Source organism: Callithrix jacchus, chromosome 5, assembly GCF_049354715.1.
Source record: "Callithrix jacchus isolate 240 chromosome 5, calJac240_pri, whole genome shotgun sequence".
NCBI classification, from domain to species: domain Eukaryota; kingdom Metazoa; phylum Chordata; class Mammalia; order Primates; family Cebidae; genus Callithrix; species Callithrix jacchus.
The window spans coordinates 71,167,209-71,194,282 of record NC_133506.1 but is presented as its reverse complement, the minus strand read 5'-3'; the positions used below and the strand labels follow the sequence as shown (position 1 = coordinate 71,194,282).

Sequence of the window (27,074 nt, the reverse complement as noted above, 5' to 3'; positions counted from 1 at the left end):
GGGCCCTGGGGAATGCAGGCAAGGCGGCAAATCAGACGCTGTTAAGAAAGTGTACAAACTTTATTGGAACGCGCACGCGCACACGCACACACACACCCCTGTGAATAGGGAAAAGCACCTGGCCACAGGGTCTACAGAAACGGGGAGGAGATGGCAGCTTGTAATGTGGCTTTTGCCACAACCCCCTTCTGACAGGCAAGGCCTTAGATTGAGGCCCCACCTTCCATGGTGATGGGGAGCTTAGAATGGGGGCCAGGGAGAATTTGGTTGGGGAGAGGTGCTAGGGAGGCCTGAGCAGAGGGCACCCTCCAAGTGGGGTCCTGAGGGCTGCAGAGTCTTCAGTCCTGTCCCTCACAGCAGCTGTCTCAAGGCTGGGTCCCTCAAAGGGGTGTCCCAGTGCAGGGTTTCCCTGCGCAAACACTTGGTGCCCTTGGCTGAGCAATGGAAGCCGGCAGGACAGCAGTGGCGCTGATCGGCACAACAGACACCCTGGATGGTCAGAGTGGAACAAGAGGGTTGGACATGGCGGGACTGGGTCCCTGGCCATACCGAGCCCCAGGGTGGGGGGTGTCACTGACCTGGCGGTAGGGACAGCAGGCCCAGCCCCCTTGGCTGTCTCGGCAGCAGGTCTGGTCATCATGGCAGAAGTGCCCTGCCCCACATTCCACGTCCCTCATGCCCACATGAGGGCCACGGGCCAGGAAGGTGGCAGGCTGGGCAGAGACCACTTCCTTCTCGCAGGATCGGGCCTTCACGTTGCAGGTATAGCCAGCTGGGCAGCAGTGCTGGCGATCCTCACAGCACACAGCCTGGTGGGGAGAGGGTGCAGAATGGCATTATGTTCCTGTCCCCTCGCCGGGCTTAGCTCCCTTATCCAGGGGAAGGCAGGGAGGCACTCACATGGGGCAGCTGGCAGCAGGCCCAGCCCCCGCCCAGGCTCGGGCAGCAGGTCTGTCCAACTGGACAGCTGGTGTGCTGGTCGCAGCCGATGTCTCTGGGGTGGGATCCGGAAGCCCGGCGGGCAGGCATCTTCTCCAGCCCAGCCACGATCTTGGGTCCCCGATGACACTGCCCCTCAACGACACACGTGTAGCCCTGGGGGCAGCAGTGCTGGTGGTCCGAGCAGCAGACAGCCTGGGGGTGGGCAGAAAAGGCCATTCTAGGTAGCCACATGTGGGGCACAGCGTCGAGCCCCTACCTCTCCAGCCCGCCTTTGCTGCTTATAGCATCTCCAGCTGGGGATGAATCTGACAGAGCTGAGTGCCACCTATGGGTGAAGCAGAGGGCAGAAAGCAAGAGGAGTCTGGCCACCACCTTCCCAGGCCAAGGTGCTGTCCTCTCCCATGTACCTCTGGGGCTGAACAGCAGCCCCACTCCCCAGACATGAGTTGGCAGCAGGTATTGGAGGGGGGACAGCTTGTGACGTTATCACAGGGGACGTCTCTCTTCAAGGCTTGCGGGTCCAGCAGGCTGAGGTGAGCTGGGGCCTTCTCCATCCAGGGTACCTGGTGGGTCCCCTGTTCACAGGTACCCTTCTGTGTGTCACACGTAAACCCTGAGGGGCAGCAGTGTATGTGGTCCTCACAGCACACAGCCTATGGCAGACAGGAAGGGCCAGTGGGCACTGGGGTCCAGCTGGCTGCCACAGTGCTCAGTCCACCCACCCACCACCCCTGAGTACCTGTGTAAAAGGGCAGCAGCCCCAGGCCCCCGACTGTAGGCGGCAGCAGGTGTAACCATCTGGGCAGCTCACCTCCATGTCGCATTTCACATCACCCACTGTGAGGAAGGCAGAGAGGACCCTCAGGGGTATCCACCCTTTGCCACCTCCACAGCTGGAACCAGGTGTTGAAGATGGAGGGTACCATTTACGCCACCGTGCAGTGATCTTACTGCCAGGCCCAAAATGGAGGAAAGGGGCCCCTCCCCTGAATCTGTGCCTGCCTCTGGTACCTGTGTGCGCAGGCAGCTTGGTGAGGAGGTCCGTAGCATGCTCCTTGGAGAGGCACTTATTCTGGATCAGGTCACACACAGTGTTTTGGGGGCAACAGTGCAGGTGGTCGGAGCAGCAGGTGGCCTGAGTGGGACAGGGGTGGGTTTTTGTCACTTCTAGGCTCAGTAGCGCACAGGGAGCAGCCAGTCTGATGGCTGGCACTGCCCCAATCCCCCACTAGGGGGTGGCATGAGTCCAGCATCAGCCAGGCTCCCAGCAAGGAGCCAGCCAGCCCTAGGCCCCAGAGCCCCTGTAAGGTGCATGTCAGGGCCAGGTGGCTGGGGGCACACAGCCAAGCTGGCTCCAGCCCCTCACTCACATTGGGCATTGGGCAGCAGCCATACTTCCCACTGGGCAGCTCACAGCAGGTAGAACCATCAGGGCACTGGGACCGTGCATCCGGACACATGACCGAGCTGGACAAAGCCACTGGAAGAGGAGCAAGCATGACGGGCACCCAGGGTGGAGGGGACTTTTTCCCACACTTGGAGTCAAAGTGAGGCACCGCCCCAGCCCCGACCTGATACTCTCCCACTTCTTCACCTGCCCTATTAGTCCTCTGTGCAGGGATCTTCTTTGCCAGAGGATGGGTGCCCGTGGGTGTGACGCATCGGATGTGAACCAGGTCGCAGGAGGCACCATGCGGACAGCAGTGCACCCTGTCTTCACAGCAAGAAGCCTGAGGAAAGACGGTCCTGACTCTGTCTTCACCCCCCTGCCCCCAGCCCCCACCCTCTGCCCCTACCTCCCTCCACATACCCCCATCTCCCCAGATTTGTACCTGGGGCATGGGACAGCACCCCCAGGAGCCATCAACCATAATGCAGCATGTGGAGGAGTCAGGGCATTCAAATTGGCTATCAGGGCACTGGACGGCACCCATGGAGTTGTTACCTGTGGACCAGATGACCCAGGATTCTACCAATCCACTCAGGGAAAGTGACTCCCCCATCACGCAAGAGCTAGTGGCACCAGAGTCTGCAGGCCCAGCTACTGGGGCTTGGGGGTGACACTAGGGCTCAGTAATCTAGGCATGCCTAACTCACCCTCCTCACGGTCCAGCCCCTCCCTCAGCAAGGTGGCATGGGGCAGGAGCATCCATTGACCATGTTGGTATTAGACTGGCCCAGCCCAACCTCCCCCACCCCCACAATGCCTGGGCCTGGAGTTTTGCACTTTCTCCTGCCCCCTCCTGTCCCCAGTGCTGCCCTTCTATCCGCAGCAGGGGTGTTGCTTAGTACAGATGCCACACATGAATGAGGGCACGAGAGCAGGAATCGGGGCTACCCAGCCAGCTGGGCTCCTGGGTTCCAGGCTCTACATGCTGCCCGTCTGCCCTGCACCCGCACCCTGGCTGCACCTGATCTTTGGAAGCAGGATTGCCCTTCTGCACTGCAGTGGAAGCCCCTTGGGCAGCAGTGATGGCCATCCCCGCATGCCACAGCCTGTGGGACACAGAGAAGCCTGCATTAGCAAGGCCCTTTTATCTGCAGGTAGGAGAGTGCAGGAAAAGCATAAATGAAAACATGAGTCCCTCCATCAGGCTGATGGCACGCTTACCTCTGGGAAGGGGCAGCAACTGGAAGTCCCTGAGACAGTGAGGAGGCAAGAGTGGCCGGCAGAGCAGTGGGCATCAACCTGGCAGGGGCCACCCAGAGGCCTGCTCAGTGTTGTGGGCCATTTATCCTGGAAAGACAGGGGAGATGATAAACCACAGACTGGCATCTGGCATCCTCCTCCGGCAATCCAAGATGACCCTTTGGGAAAACCCAGGCTTCCAGCTCTTGCCTAGGCTGAGGGGCGCTCACCAGAAGGGGGCTGCAGCAGCTGTAGCTGGCTCCTCCGGGGTCCAGGCAGCAGGCCACAGGGCAGAACTGACCATCTGGGCACCAAGTTCCAGCCACCAGCCCTGCTGTTAAGGCCACCCAGCTCACCAGGGTCCACATGGTCTGCCTGCAAAGTACCAAGGAGCATCTGGCAACTGCTTAAGCCCATTCCACCCTTGATTCTGAGGCCACTCAGTCCCCCAGCCCCAGGCCAAGGTCCTGGCCTGGGACTGCCTGAGCCTCTTCAACACCTCCCTGTCCAGGCAGGCAAAAAGCTGCAGGGGCTAAGTCGGCTGACTACAGCGCCCTGTGTGTGACACACGCCTCAGCGCGTGCGGACCTGTGAGCATGAATGCTGACATGTGTATACCTGTGCGTCTGAATCCCCAACGCATGGTCTAACAGCTGGGCCTCGCTGGGCAGGCTTACAAGTCAGGAAGATGTGATTTTTGGGGGTCTGATCTGTGCAGATGTGGGATATCTCTGAGGTGAGGGGAAGGCATCAGTAGCCATGGGAGAGGACAGGGCTGGAGGGCAGAGAGGGAGTCCCCCCCCAAAAAACCAGGGTTCCCCTCCAGATGCCTCCTTGCCTGACATCATGTTCATACCTGTACCCCAGTAAGGCTTGCGGGAAGCAGCCACATGAGGACATGAGAAACCACAGGGGTGAGAAGGTTGTGAAAAAGGAAGTATGGTGGCTAGCAGAGTCTGGGCTGCCCTCCCCAGAGGCCAGTCACCACCTGCCATTAATGTCCCCTCCTCGCCAAGGGAAAGGGACACAGGCTGAGTCAGCCTTTGAGACACCTGTGTTCTGAGGGTCCCCCACACCTCTAGGGCCCTCTGAGATTCCCCAAGCATGCTAATCCCCATCCCTGCCTCTCCCTCTATTCTGGAAGTGAAACTCAGCCACATGTGGAGAGAGACCACGTGTGACCACTGGGCTGCCCATCTGAGTCACCAGGAGGAACTGAGCCTTGAGTCTCTGTGGGGAGCAGCCTCTCACTTCCTAAACAACTCTTCTCCCAGGCTCAGCTAGCCCAGCTAGCTCAGGGGGGTGGCCAGAGAGGTTACACAGCCTGAAGGAGTGAAAACAGTCTTGTAACTGGCTTCTAAGCCAGTTACAAGACACTTCATATTTTATTTCTGTGCAACCACCATCCAAAGTAGTAATTAACATCTTTACTTTTATTTTAGAGATGAGGTATTGCTATGTTACCCAGGCTGGACTCAAACTCTTGGGATCAAGCAATCCTCCCACCTCAGCCTCCCAAGTAGCTGCGACTTCAGGTGCGTGCCACCACACCTGCTCATTTTTTTTTTGAGACGAAGTTTTGCTCTGTCGCCCATGCTGGAGTGCAATGGCATGATCTCGGCTCACTGCAACCTCTGCCTCCTGGGTTCAAGTGATTCTCCTGCCTCAGCCTCCTGAGTAGCTAGGACTATAGGCACATGACACCATATCCAGCTAATTTTTGTATTTTTAGTAGAGATGTGGTTTCACCATGTTAGCCAGGATGGTCCTGATCTCTTGACCCGGTGATCTGCCTGCCTCAACCTCCCAAAGTGCTGGGATTACAGGCATGAGCCACCGCATCCAGCTACCACACCGTTTTATATAAGGGACTTGAGCATCTGCAGATTTTGGGGTCCTGAACCCAGTTCCATGAAGGGACACCTATAACACGTCACACATCAGGTCATTGTGACAACAGGCTTTGATGGGCCCAGAACATATTGGACCTGGGTTCATATTACTAGCGGCACGATGGACAGTGCCTGGAAATGGACCCTAAGCCCCAGGGGGATAGATGCATCAGGTAGGACAAAAACGGTACAGGGACTGCCTGGAAATCGCACTTGGGTCCTAATCCTAGAATTGCCAACTGTGATGGCCTGAGAAGTTGCTCCCTGTCTGTGCCTCAGTTCCCCCAGGAGTCTCTGTGTGGACACCACTGTGGGGGAGTGGCAGGAAATCTCCCCACCCAGTCACTCACACCCTCTGCTCCACCTGGCTTTCCTCAAGTGCCCCTCCCCTAAGTCAACATCCCCAAGAGGCCACCTCCTGGCCAGATAAGGGTGAAGTTGACTGGTACTGGACAGTGGACCCTCTCCTCAGCCTCACAGCTCCTGGGCAAAGCACCTGCAGCTGGCACCACATGCTTCCTGGGTGTTCTCAGCAGGCTGTCTGCTGCCCTGGCTTGCTGGGAAGGGGAGCCTGTCTGCACAGGACTGTTCGGCTCCCTGGTGAGTTACCTGTGCATGTGCCCCCTCCTGTTTACACTGAGTTGAAGGAGTATACTGTACGTTTCTACTCAATACATGCACGGGCATACAGAAGCAGGGATGAGGAGGAGAGCCAAACACACCCTCTCATCGCCACCCTACACCACCAAAACAGCCAGAAAGGACAGCAGCCTCTTCAAGCCCTAGCTCTGTTATCTTCCACTAGGTGGCACTCCCCGACTCCGAGTGCCAAGCGGAGAGGAAATTCCCAAAAGGGGAGCCAACCTCGCTGCAAATGAGCAGGAAAAGGTGGCTGGGAGAGGCGGAAGTTAGCTCGTCCCACCCCCTACAAGAGGAAGTAAGGAGGAGCCAGACCAGGTTCTGTCACCACTCCCAAGTCCCTACTACCTTCGAGAAGCCAAAGTCTCAGGTCCGATTCCCAGGCCCTTGGAGCTCCCAGCCCAGGGTCGCGCGCCCCTCTGGCTCCAGGCTGCCGCGGGGACCACCCAGCACCACCGCGAGAGGGGAAGACGCCGGCACCTACCGATAGCGGTAGATCTGGCGCAAGAATGGCGTGGTCCCTGCTTTGGGGGAAAGGACTTCAGCTTCCCGGAATGCTGGGGAGGGAGAGCCCCCTTCTAACGGGGGTCACTGCAATTACTGCTTCCTCTCCCCCATATAACTCCTTCCAGTGTATAGGAACGCCCAAAGGAGTTTCAATAAGCGGGTATTCTGTCGTCTCCGGCTGATACTCCAGGGTAACCCCAAGCGCACATGGCCCTGGCCAGGCCCCTGGGTAGGAGAGGTCTGCGCGGCCGCCCTCCTACCTGCGTTCGGGTCCGCGGTCCCTGGGTAGCAGCAGCCAGTCAAGCAGCTCACGGACTACAAACCCCAGCGCGATGACCCGCCCACCTCAGTTTCCATTGGCCAGAGGTCCGGGATACGACGCTTCCATTGGCTACTTATCGACGTAGAGGCGGGGCCAGCCTGGGATGCTGTGTTTTTTTTCTACTCAAATCACTCACCTCCCGGCTTCCTTTCGCCCCACACCCCATTTCTAGGGATCATGTGATTGGGGAATCATGTGACGCCGGGCCAGCCTCAACAGGGCAGCCGGTGCTCTCCTTGCTGCCTTCCCACACCCATCCTGCAGGCGCCTGGGGGAGTTTGCTAGAGATGATAGCGTGTGTGGGGCATTGGGAATATTTGTGCTCTCCTTTTTATTTTTCTTTTCTTTTTTTTTTTTTTAATTTCCCCTTTCTATTTTTTAGAGTGATGGTTGCCCTAGCTGATCATAGCTTACTACAGCCTGCAACTCCTGATCCCAAAGCGATCTTCCCACTGCAGCCCCTCAAGGCGCTGGGATTACAGGCGTGAGCTACCGGGCTGGCTCCTTCGCTCCCATTCTATCCTGCCCTGCCCTGCCCTGTCCCGTCCTGCCCTATTCTGCAAACTCGGATGACATGCTAGGCAGGCCCCAGACGGAGTTGAAGGATGGATTTGAAGACAAAGATAAGCAGCCCCAAGCCCTTTCCTCAAGGAGTCAGCGGGGCGGGAGCGGGGGGCAGGGGTTGGTAGGAGACAGGCTCAAGCTGGATCTTATTTATTTATTTTTGAGACGGAGTTTCGCTCTTGTTACCCAGGCTGGAGTACAATGGCGCGATCTTGGCTCACCGCAACCTCTGCCTCCTGGGTTCAGGCAATTCTCCTGCCTTGGCCTCCTGAGTAGCTGGGATTACAGGCACTCACCACCGTGCCCAGCTAATTTTTTGTATTTTTAGTAGAGACGGGGTTTCACTATGTTGACCAGGATGGTCTCGATCTCTTGACCTTGTGATCTACCCGCCTCGGCCTCCCAAAGTGCTGGGATTACAGGCGTGAGCCACAGCGCCTGGCATTGGATCTAATTTAAGATAAAAGATTGTGCGCAGGTGCCAGGTGTACGGAGTAGATTGGCTTCAAGTGGGGAAAAAGCGGTTTTGTTGTTGTTTTCTTTCTTTCTTTTTTGAGACAGAGTCTAGCTCTGTAGCCCAGGCTGGAGTGCAGTGGCGCGATCTCTGCTAACTGCAACCTCCGCTTCCCGGCAAGCTATTCTCCTGCCTCAGGCTCCCAAGTAGCTGGGATTACAGGCGCCTGGCACCACGCCCAGCTTGCTTGCTTGATTGATTGATATTTAGTAGAGACAAGGGTTTCACTGTGTTGGCCATGCTGGACTCGAACTTCTGACCTCATGATCCACCAGCCTCGGCCTCCCAAAGTGCTGGGATTACAAGCGTGAGCCACCGCGCCGGGCCGGGAGAAGAGAGATTTAATTCCACTTCAGGATCATCTCCTTGAGCTGAGTCTGGGAAGATTTTAACTGGCAGGTGGAGGGAGAGATTTTTGGAAGAGCCCTGGGAAACCAGATGGGAAGGGCAGGCTTGGCAGGGATTGAATGCCACGTTCAAATGACAGTGGGTTTCAGGCGCTGCTGGGTGCCTGGCACAGTCTGGGGTGCAGCAGGGGCTGTCAAAGGGGAAGTGGCTTCCTAGTCTTCATGGTCCTGCCTTCGAGGAATTGATACGGGGGAGTGAGGAGAGAAAATGTACCACAGAACAGATTAGCCAACGACAAGAGTCAGGCTGCTCCATACCAAAGGGCCTGGGCTAGGCAGAGATGGGTGATGGGAGATGGGCCAGGAGAGAGAAGAGCACCAGGGAAAGCCTGTGCTGGGCCAAGGAGGAAGGGCCAGTGTCTGCACAGGGGATGGAGACTGCTGCAGCCTGAGCAAGGAACTGGAGCTGAGGGTGAAGCAAGGGCAGAGGCACAGCTAGCCAAGCTCCAGGCGGCAGGAGTCTGAGCGGGGAAAGGGTGCCGAGCTGTGGAGTCAGGTGGCAGGGATTCTAAGCCTGGAGCTAGAACGGATCTAGACAGCAGATAAGACACCTGGCCTGCTGAGGACCTAGGACTAGTCTGTGCCCTGGTGACACATTTGTGCTGATTTTTCTTCCTGTGTATCTGGAGGCAAGGGAGTACAGTTTATGCTTCTATTGAAATACACAAAAAAAACTTTCATGAAATAATGGGTGAATCAATCAATGAACCTATTAATTATAACCATCCAGAACCAGAAAAAAAATACAGGTAGAAAAAAAAAAAGGTTGGGCTCAGTGGCTCACACCTGTAATCCCAGCACTTTGGGAGGCTGAGGTGGGTGGAACACAAGGTCAGGAGTTCAAGACCTGTCTGGCCGATATAGTGGAACCCCACCTCTACTAAAAAATACAAAAAATTAGCTGGACATGGTGTCAGGCGACTATAATCCAGCTACTTGGGAAGCTGAGGCAGGAGAATTGCATGAACCCGGGAGGCAGAGGTTGCAGTGAGCCGAGATCATGCCACTGCACTCCAGCCTGGACAACATTGCAAGACTGTCTCAAAAATAAATAAATAAATAAATAAAACACCTAAACTGACTGAAACAAATATTACAAAGTCTAATCGTCAAAGTAGTGATTCTTGAGCAGCAGCGATTTTACGGGCCAGGGACATTTGGGAGTGTCTGGAGACAATCTGGGTTGTCACAACTCAGGGTGGAGGGGCACTGGCATCTGGTGGGTAGGGCCAGCAATCCCGTAAACATCACTCAACACTGAACAATACCCCACAACAGAGAAGTATCCTGCTCGAAAGGTCAATAATGCTAAGACTCAAATACCTACTTCACAAACGTTTTTCTCTCTCTCTGTTTTTTATTTTTTTTAATTATTTTTTATTATTTTATTTTTTATTTTTTGAGACGGAGTTTCACTCTTGTTACCCAGGCTGGAGTGCAATGGCACAATCTCGGCTCACCGCAATCTCCGGCTCCTGGGTTCAGGCAATTCTCCTGCCTCAGCCTCCCGAGCAGCTGGGATTACAGGCACGCGCCACCATGCCCAGCTAATTTTTTGTAATTTTAGTAGAGACGGGGTTTCACCATGTTGACCAAGATGGTCTCGATCTGTTGACCTCGTGATCCACCTGCCTCGGCCTCCCAAAGTGCTGGGATTACAGGCTTGAGCCACCGCCCCCGGCCTTTTATTTTGTTTTTTTAACATCAGAGGGGGGCCGGGCGTGGTGGCTCACGCCTGTAAGCCCAGCACTTTGGGAGGCCGAGGCAGGTGGATCACGAGGTCAAGAGATCGAGACCATCCTGGTCAACAAGATGAAACCCCGTCTCTACTAAAAATACAAAAATTAGCTGGGCATGGTGGTGAGCGCCTGTAGTCCCAGCTACTCGGGAGGCTGAGGCAGGAGAATTGCTTGAACGCAGAAGGCGGAGGTTGCGGTGAGCCGAGATTGTGCCATTGCACTCCAGTCTGGGTAACAAGAGCGAAACTCCATCTCAAAAAAAAAAAAAATTAGAGGGGTAAGTTACCATAACAAGGTCTGTAATCCCTACTCGGGAGGCAGGAGAATCGCTTGAACCCAGGAGGTGGAGGTTGCAGTGAGCTGAGATCATACCACTGCACTCCAGCCTGGGCAACAGAGCGAGACTCTGTCTCAAACAACAACAACAACAAAAAATTAAAGGTTGGGCGCGGTGGCTCATGCCTATAACCCCAGCACTTTGGGAAGCCGAGGTGGGTGGATCACGAGGTCAAGAGATTGAGACCATCCTGGTCAACAAGGTGAAACACTGTTTCTACTAAAAATACAAAAATTAGCTGGCCATGGTAGTGCGCGCCTGGAATCCCAGCTACTCGGGAGGCTGAGGCAGGAGAATTGCTTGAACCCAGGAGGCGGAGGTTGCAATGAGCCGAGATCGCGCCATTGCACTCCAGCCTGGGTAACAAGAGCGAAACTCCATCTATCTCAAAAAAAAAAAAAAAATTAAAGATAAATAAAATGTACAACTCAGTGGTGTTTAATGTCTTCAGAGTTATGCAGCATTGCTACAATCAGTTTAAGACCATTTCTATCACTGCAAAAGGCAGCCTTGTACAGTTTAGCTGTCACTATTCCCCCCACCCTCCCTGACTCTAGACAACCATGGGTCTACTCTCTACCTCTAGAGATTTGCCTATTTTGGACATTCCATATAAATGAGATTTTATAATATGTGATCTGCAACTGGCTTCTTTCACTTAGCGTCATGTTTTCAGAGCTTATCGTAGCATGTATCCGTATCTCATTTCTTTTTTGTTTGTTTGTTTGAGACAGTCTCACTTCGACACTCAAGCTGGAGAGAAGTGGCACAATCTCAGCTCACAGCAACCTCTCCTTCCTGGATTCAAGCAATTCGCCTGCCTCAGCCTCCTGGATAGCTGGGATTATAGGCAAGTGCCACGACACCCAGCTAAGTTTTATATTTTTAGTTGAGACATGGTTGTACCATGTTGACCAGTTTGGTCTCAAACTCCTGACCCACCTCAGCCTCCCAAAGTTCTGGGACTGCAAGCGTGAGCCACTGCATCTGGCTCTATTTTGTTTCTTTGTTTTTGAGACAGAGCCTTCCTCTGCCGCCCAAACTGGATTACAGTGGTGCCAGCTTGTACTGTAGCCTCAGACCCTCCTAACTCAGCCTCCTGAGTAGCTGAGACTACAGGCACATGCCACCACTCCCAGCTAAATTTTGTATTTTTTTTTTTTTAATTAATATGTTGCCTAGGCTGCTCTAGCCTCAAGTAATCCTGCTGCCTCAGCCTCCCAAAATGCTGACATTACAGATTACAGGTTTGAGCCACTGTGCCTGGCTTCATCATTCCCTTTTTTTTTTTTTTTTTTTGAGACAGGGTCTTGCTGTCACCCAGGTTGACGTGCAGTGGTGCCATCTCCACCTCTGCCTCCCAGCCTCAAGCGATCCTTCCACCTTGGCCTCCCAAGTAGCTGGGACTACAGGCGCGTATCACCATGTCCCGCTGATTTTTGTATTGTTTTTTGTAGAGACAGGGTCTTGCCATGATGCTCAGGCTAGTCTCACACTTCTGAACTCAAGAGATCCTCCCGTCCCACCCTCCCAAAGTGCTGGGATTACAGGAGTGAGCCACTGTGCCTGGCCTATACAAGGTTTTGTGTGGACATATGTTTTCATTTCTCTTGGGTATATACCTAGAAGTGGAATTAGTGGATTTTATAGTAATTCTGTTTAGCTTTTTGTGTAACTACCAACCTGTTTTCCAAAGCAGCTGCACCATTTTACATTCCCACCAGCAATGTATGAGGGCTTCAGTTTCTCTCTAGCCTCACCCACGGTTTTCAAAAATTTTCTTTTACTTTTTTTTAATCAGAAGCCCTAGAAGCTACAGCCTCACACACAGTTATCTTCTGTTATCATCTGACTTTCTTATCATAACCATCCTACGTCTTCAGTGTGGGCTGGCGGGCTGGAGACCCAGGAGAGCTGATTGTTGAAATCTGAGGATAGCCTGCCTGCCCGAGAATCTCCTCCAACTTGGGAAGGCGAGTCTTTCTGTTTTATTCAGGCCCATCCACATTATGGAGGACAATTTGCTTTACCCAAAGTTCGCTGATTCAAATGTTAATCTCATCCAAGAGGATCATCCATTGTAGCAGCAATGGAGATACATTGTTCTACCATCACAGTATTATTTGTTGATTTTTTGGTAGTATTTTCCTTCTTGTTGAACTGTGGGAGCTGTTTAAATATTTTGGGTATTGTGTAAGCTGCAGTGTTTCAGCTGTTTCCTCCCAATCTGTCTCTCATTTGTCTTTCTTGTTGTTATGTCATCTGAAATCTATTGGTCAATCTTCCTTTGTGGCTTCTGCTTCCCACCACCCGCTCCTTTGCTTAAGAAGTTACAGGCCAGGCAGGCACAGTGGCTCACGCCTGTAATCCCAGCACTTTGGGAGGCCAAGGCTGGCAAATCACTTGAAGCCAGGAGTTCAAGACCAGCCTGGCCAACATAGTGAAACCCTGTCTCTACTAAAAATACAAAAATTAGCTCGGTGTGGTTGTGCGCACCCGTAATCCCAGCTACTTGGGAGGCCAAGGCACAAGAATGGCTTGAACTTCGGAGGCAGAGACTGCAGTGAGCCAAGATGGCACCACTGCACTCCAACCTGGACGACAGTGTGAGACTATGTCTCAAAAAAAAAAATGGTTACATACTAGGCAGGCACAGTGGCTCATGCCTGTAATCCCAGCACTTTGGGAGGCCCCAGCCAAAGCGAAAGGATTGCTTGAGCCTAGGAATTTGAGACCAGCCTGGGCAACATAGGGAAACCCCATCACTTAAAAAAAAATCATCAAAAAATTTGAAGGTGGCCAGGCACAGTGGCTCATGCCTGTAATCCCACATTTGGGAGGCTGAGGTGGGTGGATCACCTGAGGTCGGAAGTTGGAAACCATCCTGGCCAACGTGGTGAAACCCCGTCTCTACTAAAAATACAAAAATTAGCCAGGCATGGTGGTGCACATCTGTAATCCCAGCTACTTGGGAGGCTGAGGCACAAGAATTGATTGAACCCGGGAGGTGCAGTTTGCAGTGAGGCACTCCAGCCTGGGAGGCAGAGTGAGACTCCATCTCAAAACTAAAACTAAAAATAAATCTGGCAACCCTGAGGCCTGAGGCTCAAGTGAGGGCACAGAAACAGCCGCCTCCCCGCCCCCACCTCTTCTTCCCCTCGCTGCCTGAGTCATCTCCGTGTGAATGACTGTTGAACCAGTTTCCGAGACGCCTGCCCTCATCATCAGGCACCTGATTGGTGTGCATACTGGGCCCCGCCTGGGCGCTCTGCCCGAAGGAGGCCCCAAGGAGGTGTGAGGGATAGGCTGACCCATACCATGAAGCCCTAGCCTGTCACAGGAAACCGCCCCCACTGTAAGAGCCCAGAGACAGTCACTCAGTCATCTGTCCTTTCTGGGCTTTGGAAAGGTGGGAGAGGGGAGAGGGATGGAGACCAGGAAGCCAGGCTGGGAACAGGGACTGGGAAAGAGGACACTTGGAGAGATCTTGCAATGGGAGCTTTAAGCTGTGTAGAAAGCTAGCCTGGAAGGGAGATTGGTACTCAGTGCTTTCACACATTACAGGGGAGGAAACTGAGGCTCAGGGGGAGGCTCAGGCTGAGGCCTTCTGACTGGAGGGCTTATATAGTGCCTGAAGTATTGAAATGCGAGATTAAAATTAACACCAAGACGAAAGTATGCCAAATTGCAGGGTCTTTTTTGCCGGCTACCACAGAGGACTCTCTCCAACCCATGGCCCCGAAAGGAGGGTGACAAGACCCTTTTATGCTTGTAAACCACCTCTGGGGTGAGGGTGTGGGGCGGGGGTGGGGGTGAAGGGATTCAGACATTCTGAAGGCCAGGAGATTCTGTAAATCACCTCCCGGGCAGAGAGGAAGGTGCGGGTCTCCGGACATTCCAAGGGCTAGGGGACTTGTTGTCACTTCGATTGTTACCTAAGTGGTTTACATCCTCTGGGCAGTGGTGGAATCCACAGATCTTAGTTACTTATTACAAGTCGCAGGGGCCAGGATGGAATTAGTTTGGGCTGCTTATTCTGGTCATTACTGGTAAGCAAAGGCCAGCAATTCTGGCAGTCACTGATAAGAAAAGGTAAGCAGTTGGCCAGGCACGGTGGCTCACGCCTGTAATCCCAGCACTTTGGGAGGCCGAGGCGGGTGGATCACGAGGTCAAGAGATCGAGACCATCCTGGTCAACATGGTGAAACCCCGTCTCTACTAAAAATACAAAAAGTTAGCTGGGCATGGTGGCGCACACCTGTAATCCCAGCTACTTGGGAGGGTGAGGCAGGAGAATTGCCTGAAACTAGGAGGCGGAGGTTGCAGTGAGCTGAGATTGCACCATTGCACTCCAGCCTGGGTAACATGAGCAAAACTCTGTCTCAAAAAAGAAAAAAAAAGAAAAAGAAAAGGTAAGCAGTTTTATTTACAGAAGCCAAGGTTAGCAGTCATTGTGAGGAGAATGGGGCAGCCGTTACAACTTATTTTTGGAAAACAGCTTTGTCTTTTATAAAATGGTGCTGTTCAGGCTCTAACTCTAGGCCAGCTATAGCACAGTGCCCACACCAGGGTTCTGGCTCCAGGCAAGTCTGGCTTCATGACCACATGATGAGGGCCCTGTGCTCAGAAGGGACCTGTGCTTTGTTTAAAGCTCTACAGGCTGGGCGCAGTGACTCATGCCTGTAATCCCAGCACTTTGGGAGGCCAAGGTGGGATGATCACTTGAGCCCAGGAGCTCCAGCCTGCAGTGATCTATGATTGCAACAGTGCACTCCAGCCTGGGCAAGAGAGCAAGACTCTGCTTCTAGAAAAAAAGATTTTTTTTTTTTTTTTTAGACGGAGTTTCACTCTTGTTACCCAGGCTGGAGTGCAATGGCGCGATCTCGGCTCATGGAGAACCCTCCTGGGTTCAGGCGATTCTCCTCCCTCAGCCTCCTGAGTAGCTGGGATTACAGGCACGCACCACAATGTCCAGCTAATTTTTTTGTGTTTTTAGTAGAGACGGGGTTTCACCATGTTGACCAGAAAAAAAGATTTTTTTTTAAGTTCTGATGTCACTGTCTTGAAATTATTAATACTTTTGTTTTTGAAACAGAGTTTTGCTCTTGTCACCTAGGCTACAGTCCAATGGCATGATCTCGGTTCACTGCAACCTCCGCCACACAGGTTCAAGTGATTCTCCTCCCTCAGCCTCCTGAGTAGCTGGGATTACAGGCACGCACCACAATGTCCAGCTAATTTTTTTGTGTTTTTAGTAGAGACGGGGTTTCACCATGTTGACCAGAAAAAAAGATTTTTTTTTAAGTTCTGATGTCACTGTCTTGAAATTATTAATACTTTTGTTTTTGAAACAGAGTTTTGCTCTTGTCACCTAGGCTACAGTCCAATGGCATGATCTCGGTTCACTGCAACCTCCGCCACACAGGTTCAAGTGATTCTCCTGCCTCAGACTCCCAAGTAGCTGGGATAAGAGGTGCCTGCCGCCACACCCAACTAATTTTTGTATTTTTAGAAGAGACAGGGTTTTACTACATTGGCCAGGCTAGTCTTGAACTCCTGACCTCAGGTGATCTGCCCGCTTCAGCCTCCCAAAGTGCTGGGATTACAGATTACAGGTGTGAGCCACTGTGCCTGGCCAGAGTTTTTTTTTTTTTTTTTTGGAGATAGAGTCTTACTCTGTCACATAGGCTGGCATACAGTGGTGTGATTGTGGCTTACTGCAGCCTTGAATTCCTGAGCTCAAGTGATCCTCCTGCCTAAGTCCCTGGAGTAGCCGGGGCTACAGGTGCACACTATTGTGCCCAGCTAATTTTATTTCATGTTTTTGTAGAGACGGGCTCTGGCCGTATTGCCAAAGCTGATCTTGAACTCCTGGGCTCAAGCAATCCTCCTGAGATACTGGGTTTACAAGCATGAGCCATGGGACCCAGCCTCAATCACTGTTTTAACAAAGTGTTATGTGCAAATATATATATATATATATATTTTTTGAGAGGTCTCGCTCACCCAGGCTGGCATGCAGTGGCGTGATCTCAGCTCACTGCAACCTCCACTTTCCAGGTTTAAACGATCCTCCTGTCTCAGCTTCCTGAGTAGCTAGGAACACAAGTGCATGCCACCATGCCCCACTAATTTTTTGTAGTTTTGGTAGAGACAGTTTCACTCTGTGGTTTGAGAGCAGCCTGGTCTTGAGCTTAAGTGATCCACCTGCCTCAGCTTCCCAAAGTGCTGGGATTACAGGCATGAGCCACCATGCCACCCACAAATGCATTTTAGTCAAATTATAACGCAAAGCAGCACCCTTGTCCTCCCCTTTCCCACCCCAGACAGGCAGGTGGCAGGTGCCAGAGGACAAGAGTCAGTGCTTTTCTGACTCTTGCCAAGAGGACAGTCCGGGAGCAGAGCAGACAGGGCTCTTCACTGCCCACTGAGCTTGGATTCCAGTGTGGCTTCTTGCCAGTTGGGTGACTTTGGCTTATTTTTTTGACCCTAAATTCCTTCATCTGTGAAACAGGCTCATTGGAATGCCTACCTCCCAGGGTGCTCGGGAAGCCTGGATGTAGCAAAACATCCTTGTGAAGTGCCTGGCACGTTACAGGTCCTCAATAAACAGCTGCTTCCTTCTCTCTCACTGCTATGTTTGAATGAATTTTGACCAGCAAATTGCATTTAGAACACAAAGAAATTCCCAATGATATAAAATCTGTTCCTACTAGAGTGGAAAGAAAAAATCCCTGAGCAAACCAAAGACAGAACCTCAGGTTCCCTAAACCCTTCCCAGCTCCTCCATGACACAGCCCCTGGGCCCACATCTAAGGACACTATGTCCTTCTCCTGGGAGGGGATGGCTACCGGGTCAAGAAGGCCCAGGAGGGGCCAGGCCCCATTTGGTGGTCTGACTGGTGCCCTGTGTCCCTGGGTATTTGGAGTACCCTTCACCACCTTGTTCCTTTTTCTGAGGTTGAGGATGGTTGGGTTGTTTCACCTCTGAGTGGTCCCTGAATTGCCTGGGGACTCTAGGAGTTGGAGCCCAGCTGTTGTCAAGGGCAGCGAGTAGACAGTTTGGGTGGTGTCAATGGAAGAACAGCTTGAGTTGTGGGCACTATTGACTCTTTGGCTGTGAGAGCTGGGAGCAGGAGTGGAGACGGCAAGAATCAGGCTTGTGTTTCAAATGCAGAGTTCCTATAACACTACGGAGAATGATCTCATTCATGGGCGTGTGAGATGCTAAAGTCTTATCCAGAATCATTAGCTAGGAAGCAGTAGTGTCGGTGCCTGAGTGCAAATCAATCAGAGCCCAGAGTTTTGTCCATTTCACCAGCTCCACTGGATGTCGACGCCAGCTCAGCTCATGGTCCTCATCCTCTGTTGGAAATGAATGCTTGGTGCCGCAAAGAAAAATTAGCACTGAGACAAAGGATCTTTTAGCAATGCAATTTTTACTTCCTGGATGGCAGGAAGGATACTCTCACTAGCCATCATGCCGTGAGAATACAATGAACAAAGGAAAACAGACAAATTTATCCCTTACACATCTGGGGTCATCCTTGCTGCTGTGTCTGATCTCCGTTGGCTGGAGCCAAACCTCACAACTTAAAGTAAAACCCGATTGGCTAATAACTTAAAACTTTTCTAAACAGGTAAAAGCAGTGGAGAGCTGGGACATACATGCCTGTGAGCACATCCAACACAGATATCTTGGTTAAAGTACAAGGACACAGAATGTACCATGTGCCTGTGAGCACGGCATGTCTAACAGCTACATAGGATAGGGCTTAACAAAGTTATTAGCACACTTATTTTTTAACAAGAAAGGAAACTTTAAAAAGGAACTTTTCTACTTCCCACATCTTCCCTCCCAGCCCACCTGAGCTCCCCTGGCCTTTCTCCAGGTGGGCCCTTTGTGAGTCAGGAGGTATCTGCTCCAACTGACTTGGATAGATTACTCAACTCCTCTAAGACTCGGTCTTCTGATCTGTAAAATGTGTAGGCAACAACCCCCTCACGCCCTTCACACAGTCATGTGAGGTTCAAACGGGATGATGGAGGTGAAAACATCTTGTAAACTGGTACATTAAAGGGCTGGACTACGTGAAACAGCCCTGCCCAGGGAGCTCAGAGAGGTCGGGTCAGAGTCATGTCCAAGAGCTCAGAGAAGGCAGAGAGAATTCAACTGCACAGACACAGGAGGGGCAGGAGCAGCCACCTCGGCCGCTGTTGCCATACCCCTCATCTCTCACCTTAAACTTTGGCAGCCCTAGGAAGGAAGTGGGGCCGGGAGTACTATTCTTTCCATTTAATTTTATTATTTTTTTAATTTGGCTATTTATTTATTTATTTTTGAGACAGAGTCTTGCTCTGTCACCCAGGCTGGAGTGCAGTGGTGCCATCTCAGCTCATGGCAACCCCTGTGTCCCAGGTTCAAGCAATTCTCATGCCTCCACTTCCTAAGTAGCTGGGATTACAGGACACACCACCACACCCGGCTAATTTTTGTATTTTGAGAGGGTTTCACCATGTTGGTCAGGCTGGTCTTGAACTCCTGACCTCATGATCCACCCACCTTGGCCTCCCAAAGTGCTGGGATTGCCAGCATGAGCTACAGCACTCAGCTTTCCATTTTAAAGATAAAGAAACTGAGATCCAGGAGGGAGACAAGGTCCCTGATGAATTAGCAGAGAAACCTGTACTCAAATGTATATCAGGGAACTTTAATTCAATCTCTTCCGCTAGGATGATAGCTGGCATACTTGATTTCAGTGTGGTTTTTTTTTTGAGACAGACTTTCACTGTTGTTACCCAGACTGGAGTGCAATGGCACGATCTTGGCTCACCGAAACCTCCGCCTCCTGGGTTCAGGCAATTCTCCTGCCTCAGCCTCCTGAGTAGCTGGGACTACAGGCACGCGCCACCATGCCCAGCTAATTTTTTGTAGAGACGGGGTTTCACCATGTTGACCAGGATGGTCTCGATCTCTTGACCTCGTGATCCATCCGCCTCGGCCTCCCAAAGTGCTGGGATTACAGGCTTGAGCCACCGCGCCCGGCCAATTTCAGTGTTTTTAAAAGGTAGGTCCTGTTAATGTTTATTGAGATTTATATTGTGCCAGGCTCTTTCATCTTTAACACAATCCTTTGAGAGAGGTACAATTATTATTCCCATCTTACAGTGAAATAACTACGGCTAAGCACTGTGGTATAATACTGGCACTTTGGGAGGTGGATGCAGGAGGATCACTTGAGCCCAGGAGTTTGAGACCAGCCTGGGCAACATAGTGACACCCCATCGCTATAAAAAATAGACAAAATTAGCTGGGTGTGGTGGTGCATGACTGTATTCCCAGTGACTGGAGCAGGGAGCGGGGAAGGTGTCCAAGGTGGGAGAATCGCTTTAGTCCAGGAGACAGAGGCTGCAGTGAGCTGTGATTGTGCCACTGCACTCTAGCCTGGGCAACAGAGTAAGAGACCCCAACTCAAAATATATATATATATGTATTAGCCAGGTGAGGTGGCACACTCCTATAGTCCCAGCTACTTGAGAAGCTGGAGCAGGAGGATCACTTGAGCCCAGGAATTCAAGGCTGCAGTGAGCTATGATCACACCACTGTACTCCGGCCTGAGCAACAGTGAGACCCCCATCTGAAAAAAAAAAAAAAAAAAAAAGACCCCTAAGGGAAGGTCCCACAGCTGAAATGAATCCAGGTCTGGCCCAGATCCTGAATTTGTAATCACCTCTTACCATATACTTTTCCTTTAATTTCATTTCCTTCTTTCCTTCCTTCCTTCTCTTTTCTTTATTTCTTTTCTTTTCTTTTTTTTGAGACGGAGTTTCGCTCTTGTTACCCAGGCTGGAGTGCAATGGCGCGATCTCGGCTCACCGCAACCTCCGCCTCCTGGGTTCAAGTGATTCTCCCACCTCAGCCTCCTGAGTAGCTGGGATTACAGGCACGCGGCACCATGCCCAGCTAATTTTTTTGTATTTTTAGTAGAGACAGGGTTTCACCATGTTGACCAGATGGTCTCGATCTCTTGACCTCGTGATCCACCCGCCTCGGCCTCCCAAAGTGCTGGGATTACAGGCTTGAGCCACCACGCCCGGCCTTTATTTCTTTTATTTTCCTTCTTTCCCTCTCTTATTCTTTTTTTTTTTTTTTTTTTTTTTAAGAGATGGGGTCTCGCTATGTTGCCCAGGCTGGAGTGCAGTGGCTATTCACAGGCGCGATCCCACTACTGATCAGCACAGGAGTTTGTTGTTTTTTGGTCTTTTGTTTTGAGATGGAGTTTCACTGTGTTAACCAGACTGGAATGCAATGGCACAATCTCGGCTCACTGCAACCTCTGCTGCCTGGGTTCAAGCAATTCTCCTGCCTCAGCCTCCTGAGTAGCTGGGACTACAGGCACTCACCACCGTGCCCAGCTAATTTTTGTATTTTTAGTAGAGACGGGGTTTCACCATGTTGACCTGGATGGTCTTGATCTCTTGACCTCGTGATCCACCTGCCTCGGCCTCTCAAAAGTGCTGGGATTATAGGCGTGAGCCACCGTGCCCAGCACGGGAGTTTTTGACCTGCTCCGTTTCCGACCTGGGCCGGTTCACCCCTCCTTAGGCAACCTGGTGGTCCCCCGCTCCCGGGAGGTCACCATATTGATGCCGAACTTAGTGTGGACACTGGATCGTCATAGCTCACTACAGCCCAGAACTCCTGGGCTCAAGCGATCCTCCAGCCTCAGCCTCCCAAGTAGCTGGGACTACAGGTACGTGACACTGTGCCCAGCGGCTCTTTTTCTCTCTTCTTTCTCTCTCTCTTTCTTTATGCTTTCTCTTTCCTTCCTTTTCTTTTTTTTTTCTCTTCTTTTTCTTTTTGACAAGGTGTTGCTGTATCACTGGCTGGACTGCAGTGGTGTGAAATTAGCTCACTGTCACCTCAGACTCCTGGGCTCAAGGTGATCCTCTGCCTCAGCCTCCTCACCAGGCTAAATTTTTAATTTTTTGTAGAGACAGGGCTCTCACTTGTTGCTCAGGCTGGTCGTCAACTCCTGGCTTAATCCTGCCTTGTCCTCCCTAAGTGTTGGGATTACAGGTGTGAGCCATCTCCCCGGCCTCAGAAGGCTTTTCCGATGTAAGCTCATGTGACATACCCTGCCTCTAACATGAGTGCTCCCCTCCTCCCAGCCTGCTCCACCCTCCCTTGGCTCTCACCACTGGTTAATCTCCATCATGTTCCTGGACTCCCTAGCTGCCCCTTTTCTAACCCACCCCAGATATTCTGTCACATGACCCTGTTTTATTGCCCGCACACATCTTGCTGTCTGAAATTGTCTTCTTTATTTACTCATTTGTTTGGGTCCCTACATTAGACAGTGTGAGTGTGAACTTTATTTTTATTTATTTATTTTTTTAAGATAGGGTTTCTCCATGATGGCCAGGCTGGTCTTGAACTCCTGACCTCAGGTGATCCACCCACCTCGGCCTCCCAAAGTGCTAGGATTACAGGCGTGAGCCACCGCGCCCGGCAGGTGTGGACTTTATGTGGCTTGTTTGGCTTTCTTCCTGCTGTGTCCCAGGGCCAACAACAGTATTTGGCTCATGACAAACACTCAAAAAAACTTTTTTGGGTGGCCGGGTGCAGTGGTTCACACCTGTAATCCCAGCACTTTGGGAGGCCAAGGCGGGTGGATCACGGGGTCAGGAGATCAAAACCATTCTGCCTAATATGGTGAAATCCTGTCTCTACTACAAATACAAAAAATTAGCCGGGTGCGGGGGCACGCGCCTGTAGTCCCAACTACTCGGGAGACTGAGGCAGGAGAATCACTAGAACCTGAGAGGTCGAGGTTGCAGTGAGCCGAGATCACGCCCAGGCTGGAGTGCAGTGGGCTCCATCAACCTCTAGCCTTAGCCGAGTAGCTGGGACTACAGGTGTGTGCCACCACGCCCAGCTAATTTTTCGTATTTTTAGTAGAGACGGGGTTTCACTGTGTTAGCAGGATGGTCTCAAACACCTGACCTCAGTGTCTGCCTTGGCCTCCCAAAGTGCTGGGATTACAAGTGTGAGACACCACACCTGGCCTCTGCAACTTTCTTAACAAGATCAGATTCAAGGTGTGCTTTGGGTAATACCTGCTTTGTAGCCCTCCTCTAAGATTCAAAAATGAAATTCATAGGTAATATAAGTGTCCTACATACATTTTTAGACATCTGTATAAAGTTCAGTCTGTCATATAGAGGACAAATAAAAAGAAAGTAATTTATAACAAAATAATATATCTGTGAATGCAAAAGCTCAGGCTTAGCCACACAAAAGAACATACACTTAGGCTGGGCAAGGGTGGCACACGCCTGTAATCCCAGCACTTTGGGAGGCCAAGGAGGTCAGATCACCTGAGGTTGGGAGTTTGAGACCTGCCTGGCCAACATGGTGAAACCTCATCTTTACTAAAAATACAAAAATTAGCCAGGCTTGGTGGCACACGCCTGTAATCCCAGCTACTAGGGAGGCTGAGGCAGAGAATTGCTTGAACCCAGGAGACAGAGGTTACAGTGAACTGAGATCGTGCTGCTGCACTCCAGCCTGGGTGATAAGAGCGAAACTCCATCTCAAAAAAACAAAATGAAACAAAACAAGAAAAAACAAAAAATGAAATGGGAAATGACCTTTGGAAAAGTTCTTAAAGACAAAACTCAGCCTTCCCCATGATTGCAAGGTGGTTTTATTCCTGGAAAACTCAATCCACAGCAGAATATCAGTATTCCAAAGAGGTATGGTTACAACCTGGGCAACATAGAAAAACCCTGACTCTACAAAAAACACAAACAAATTAGTCGGGAATGGTGGTGTGCTACTCGGGAGGGAGGTGGGAGGATCTCTTGAGCTGGGGAGGTTGAGGCTGCAGTGAGCTGTGATCGTTCCACTGCACTCCAACCTGAGCAGCAGAGTGAGAGACCCTGTCCCAGAAACAAACAAACAAACAGTGTGGGCAGTGCGGTAGAACAACCATCTTCCAGGTCTGAGTATTGCAAACATTCCTCATGCACGTAACTGCCCAGAGAGACAGAGGGAAACTGACAGATGTCTTCGTGTTGGAAATTCCCTGTTTTATCTATCAGAACATCCCACACCTTCCAGGGCATTTATCGTCCCTGACCTGCCATCTATCAAATGCCAGAAGCCCCAGTCTTGTGACAACCAGAAATGACAGTGGCCTCATAAATTTCAAAAAATGTCCCCTAGGGGGCAGTGACGCTGCTGTTTGGACAGCTGTCCGGCGGCACGCTGTCCATGCCAGCTGTTTAACTCTGTCTTTGAGATTGTTTTACATCATGATATAGAGATCTGCAGCACTCACCCCAACCCCACCCGGATAGGTCAAGGAATGCTGCCCTTTCAAGGCTGTGTGGATTTGTCACATGGAGATACTGTCATGCACTTAACAGTTCCCCTTTTTTTTTGAGACGGAGTTTCACTCTTGTTGCCCAGGCTGGAGTGCAATGGCGCGATCTCGGCTCACCGCAACCTCTGCCTCCTGGGTTCAGGCAATTCTCCTGCCTCAGCCTCCGGAGTAGCTGGGATTACAGGCGTGCACCACCATGCCCAGCTAATTTTTTGTATTTTTAGTAGAGACGGGGTTTCACCATGGTCTTGATCTCTTGACCTCGTGATCCACCGCCTCAGCCTCCCAAAGTGCTGGGATTACAGGCTTGAGCCACCGCGCCCGGCAACAGTTCCCTTTCAAGTGTTGTTTTGCTGTTACAACCAAGACTGCCATCAAGGCTGAGCTGGTGCCATCAGTTAGCACAGTTAGTACGAGCTGACGACTAGAGAAATGCTTAGGTGTGGGGCTGGCTGGGTCAAGGGTTTGGGTATTTAAAATTTTCATAGCTCTGGCTAAAACTCCTTCCATATTAATCCACGCTCCCCCAGCAGAGCAGAACTCTGGGACCCAGGCTGGGGAACATTCTGGAAAGTCTTAGCCAGGACCCTCTCCCTCTAGGGGCCCACACCCAGGCCCCCCCTAATAAAGCCTTGGGTGTCCAGACTCTCCCAGCCCATCTTCTCAGGCCACAGAGGCAGGAGGAGACAGGGAGGACTTTCCCAAATTGGGCTGATCTTGGCTATTTATATATATATATGTATGTATGTATATATGCACACACACATATGTACATATATTCATATATACATGCACACATACACACACACGTGCACATATATATATATATATCTTCTTCTTCTTTATTTTATTTTTGAGACGGAGTTTCGCTCTTGTTACCCAGGCTGGAGTGCAATGGCGCGATCTCGGCTCACTGCAACCTCTACCTTCTGGGTTCAGGCAATTCTCCTGCCTCAGTCTCCTCAGTAGCTGGGATTACAGGCACACGCCATGCCCAGCTAATTTTTTGTATTTTTAGTAGAGACGGGGTTTTACTACGTTGACTAGGATGGTCTCGATCTCTTGACCTTGTGATCCACCCGCGTCGGCCTCCCAAAGTGTTGGGATTACAGGCATGAGCCACCGCGCCCGGCCCCCTTCTTTTTTTCTTTTTTTTTTGAGACAGAGTCTCGATCTGTCACCCAAGCTGGAGTGCAGTGGTGCTGCGATCTCAGCTCACTGCAACCGCTACCTCCCAGGTTCAAGTGATTCTCCTGCCTCAGCCTTCTGAGTAGCTGAGATTACAGGCACCCTCAACCATGCCTAATTTTGTATTTGTAGTAGAGACAGAGTTAATATTTTGCTACATTGGCTTTTTTTTTTTGAGGTAAGATCTTGCTTTGTCACCCAGTATGGAGTGCAGTGCACAATCACTGCTCACTGCAGCCTCCACCTAATGGGCTCAAGCAATCCTCCCAGCTCAGCCTCCTAAGTAGCTGAGGCTACAGGCGCCTAACACCACATCCAACTAATTTTTTTATTTTTTTAAGAGACAGGGTCTCCCTAGGTTGCCCAGGCTGGTGTCAAACTCGTGGGCTTAAGCCATCCTCCTGCCATGGCCTCCCTTACACAGGCAGGAGCTACTATGCCTGGCTTCTTTCATTGCTGAGCCATTTAAGAGTAAGTTACAGACATGATAACACTTTATTCACTCCTAAACACTACAGTTTCCCATTCTCCTACAAAATCACAGTATTGTTATCACACTCCAGAGATTTTAACACTGATAAAGCCATATTGGCCAGGCACTGTGGTTTACAGCTGTAATTCCAGAACTTTGGGAGGCTGAGGTGGGCAGATCATCCGAGATTAGTAGTTTGAGACCAGTCTGGCCAATATGGTGAAACCCCATCTCTATTGAAAATATAAAAATTAGTTGGGCATGGTGGCAGGCACTTGTAATCCCAGCTACTAGGGAGGCTGAGGCAGGAGAATTGCTTGAACCTGGGAGGCAGAGATTGCAGTGAGCCGAGATCACACCATTGCACTCCAGCCTGGGCAACAAGAGCAAAACTCCATCTCAAAAACAAAACAAAACAAAAACAAGAACGATACAGTAAGAGCAACAGTAGTAGTCGTCATAGAATGCTTGCCACGTGTCAGGGTTGCACTTCACAGCTATTAATGCACTAAATCCTCACATAATCCCTAGAGGAAGGTGGGTTATCATCACCATTAGTTCGTTTTGTAAATGGGGAGACAAAGGCTTAGAGGCCTTAAGACATTTGCTATTAAGAGGCAGGCGAGATGGAAAGCCAGGTCAGGGCGCTGCTGGGATAGAGTGTCTGCGCTGGACAGGGTGGGAGGAAGCCCATCTGGCTCAGCAACACGGGCAGTCTAATGCTGACTCTTTCTTTGAGTGACCTTGGGACGATTTGACCTCTGGGACCTCTCTTTTCCCATCTGTAAAATGGGAGACTGTGTGTGGGGAAGGTCTGGGTTTTACTCTACACAAGGAAAGCCACTTCACACAAGGGCCTTCAGTTTCCTCCTCTGTTCAGTAAACCAGAACTCTGAAGTTGTAAAGAGCCTTGGTGGAGAGTAGGTTCTTACCTTGACCTATTCACGTATTTATTATTTTTTGAGACGGAGTCTCCCTCTGTCATCCAGGCTGGAGTGCAGTGGTGCGTTTTTGGCTCACTGCAGCCTGGACCTCTCCGGCTCAAGCGATTCTCCAGCCTCAGTCTCCCGAGTAACTTGGATTACAAGCACAGACCACCACGCCCGGCTAATTTTTGTATTTTTAGTAGAGATGGAGTTTCGCCATGTTGGTCAGGCTGGTGTCGAACTCCTGACCTCAGGTGATCCGCCCACCTCGGCCTCACAAAGTGCTGGAATTACAGGGGTGAGCCACGGCGCCCGGCCTTAACTTGTAGTTTATAAAATTATGTCGTGTCATTTCTGAACTCAGTTTGAGGTAAGAAGGGAATAGAAAGGACGCCTGCTCTCGGGTACTTTTGCCCAGCGTCTACTTTACAGGCCACAGATTGCACTGTCCCCGCCCCCAAGCTGGGGTTTCCGAGCTGTGGGGGAGGCCAAAGGCATTGTCTCAGGGAAAGCTGATAGTTGGCCCCTCGGAGTCCACGTGCTAACCCGGCCTGCGCCGGACGCGACCAGTGGGGGCCTGAGGGGCGGGGAAGGCGGTGACGTT

The 27,074-nt window shown here is 51.3% G+C and overlaps 1 protein-coding gene and 1 long non-coding RNA gene across 7 annotated transcripts; one reads left to right on the top strand and one right to left on the bottom strand.

Moving 5' to 3' along the window:
* Nucleotides 1–41: 41 nt before the first annotated feature.
* Nucleotides 42–6,902, bottom strand: GRN (granulin precursor). 6 transcript variants are annotated; one of them, XM_054256993.2, is made up of 14 exons: nt 6,870–6,902; nt 6,587–6,626; nt 3,802–3,946; nt 3,554–3,679; nt 3,354–3,438; nt 2,775–2,887; nt 2,537–2,672; nt 2,313–2,422; nt 1,954–2,077; nt 1,682–1,779; nt 1,350–1,595; nt 901–1,134; nt 579–809; nt 42–489 (listed from the first exon to the last, which is right to left on the bottom strand). In XM_054256993.2, the coding sequence occupies exons 3-14, from the start codon at nt 3,937–3,939 to the stop codon at nt 352–354; spliced, it is 1,779 nt and encodes a 592-aa protein (XP_054112968.1). In that variant the 5' UTR covers nt 3,940–3,946; nt 6,587–6,626; nt 6,870–6,902; the 3' UTR covers nt 42–351. The 6 variants fall into 6 exon arrangements, with proteins under 6 accessions (XP_054112968.1, XP_035158956.1, XP_078228785.1 ...); XM_035303065.3 differs by having other exon boundaries at nt 6,587–6,623; XM_078372659.1 differs by having other exon boundaries at nt 2,313–2,672.
* Nucleotides 6,903–20,664: 13,762 nt separating this feature from the next.
* Nucleotides 20,665–21,154, top strand: LOC144582552 (uncharacterized). The gene is made up of 2 exons (XR_013535471.1): nt 20,665–20,737; nt 21,052–21,154. It is a non-coding gene; the product is annotated as an uncharacterized LOC144582552 (long non-coding RNA).
* Nucleotides 21,155–27,074: the final 5,920 nt, after the last annotated feature.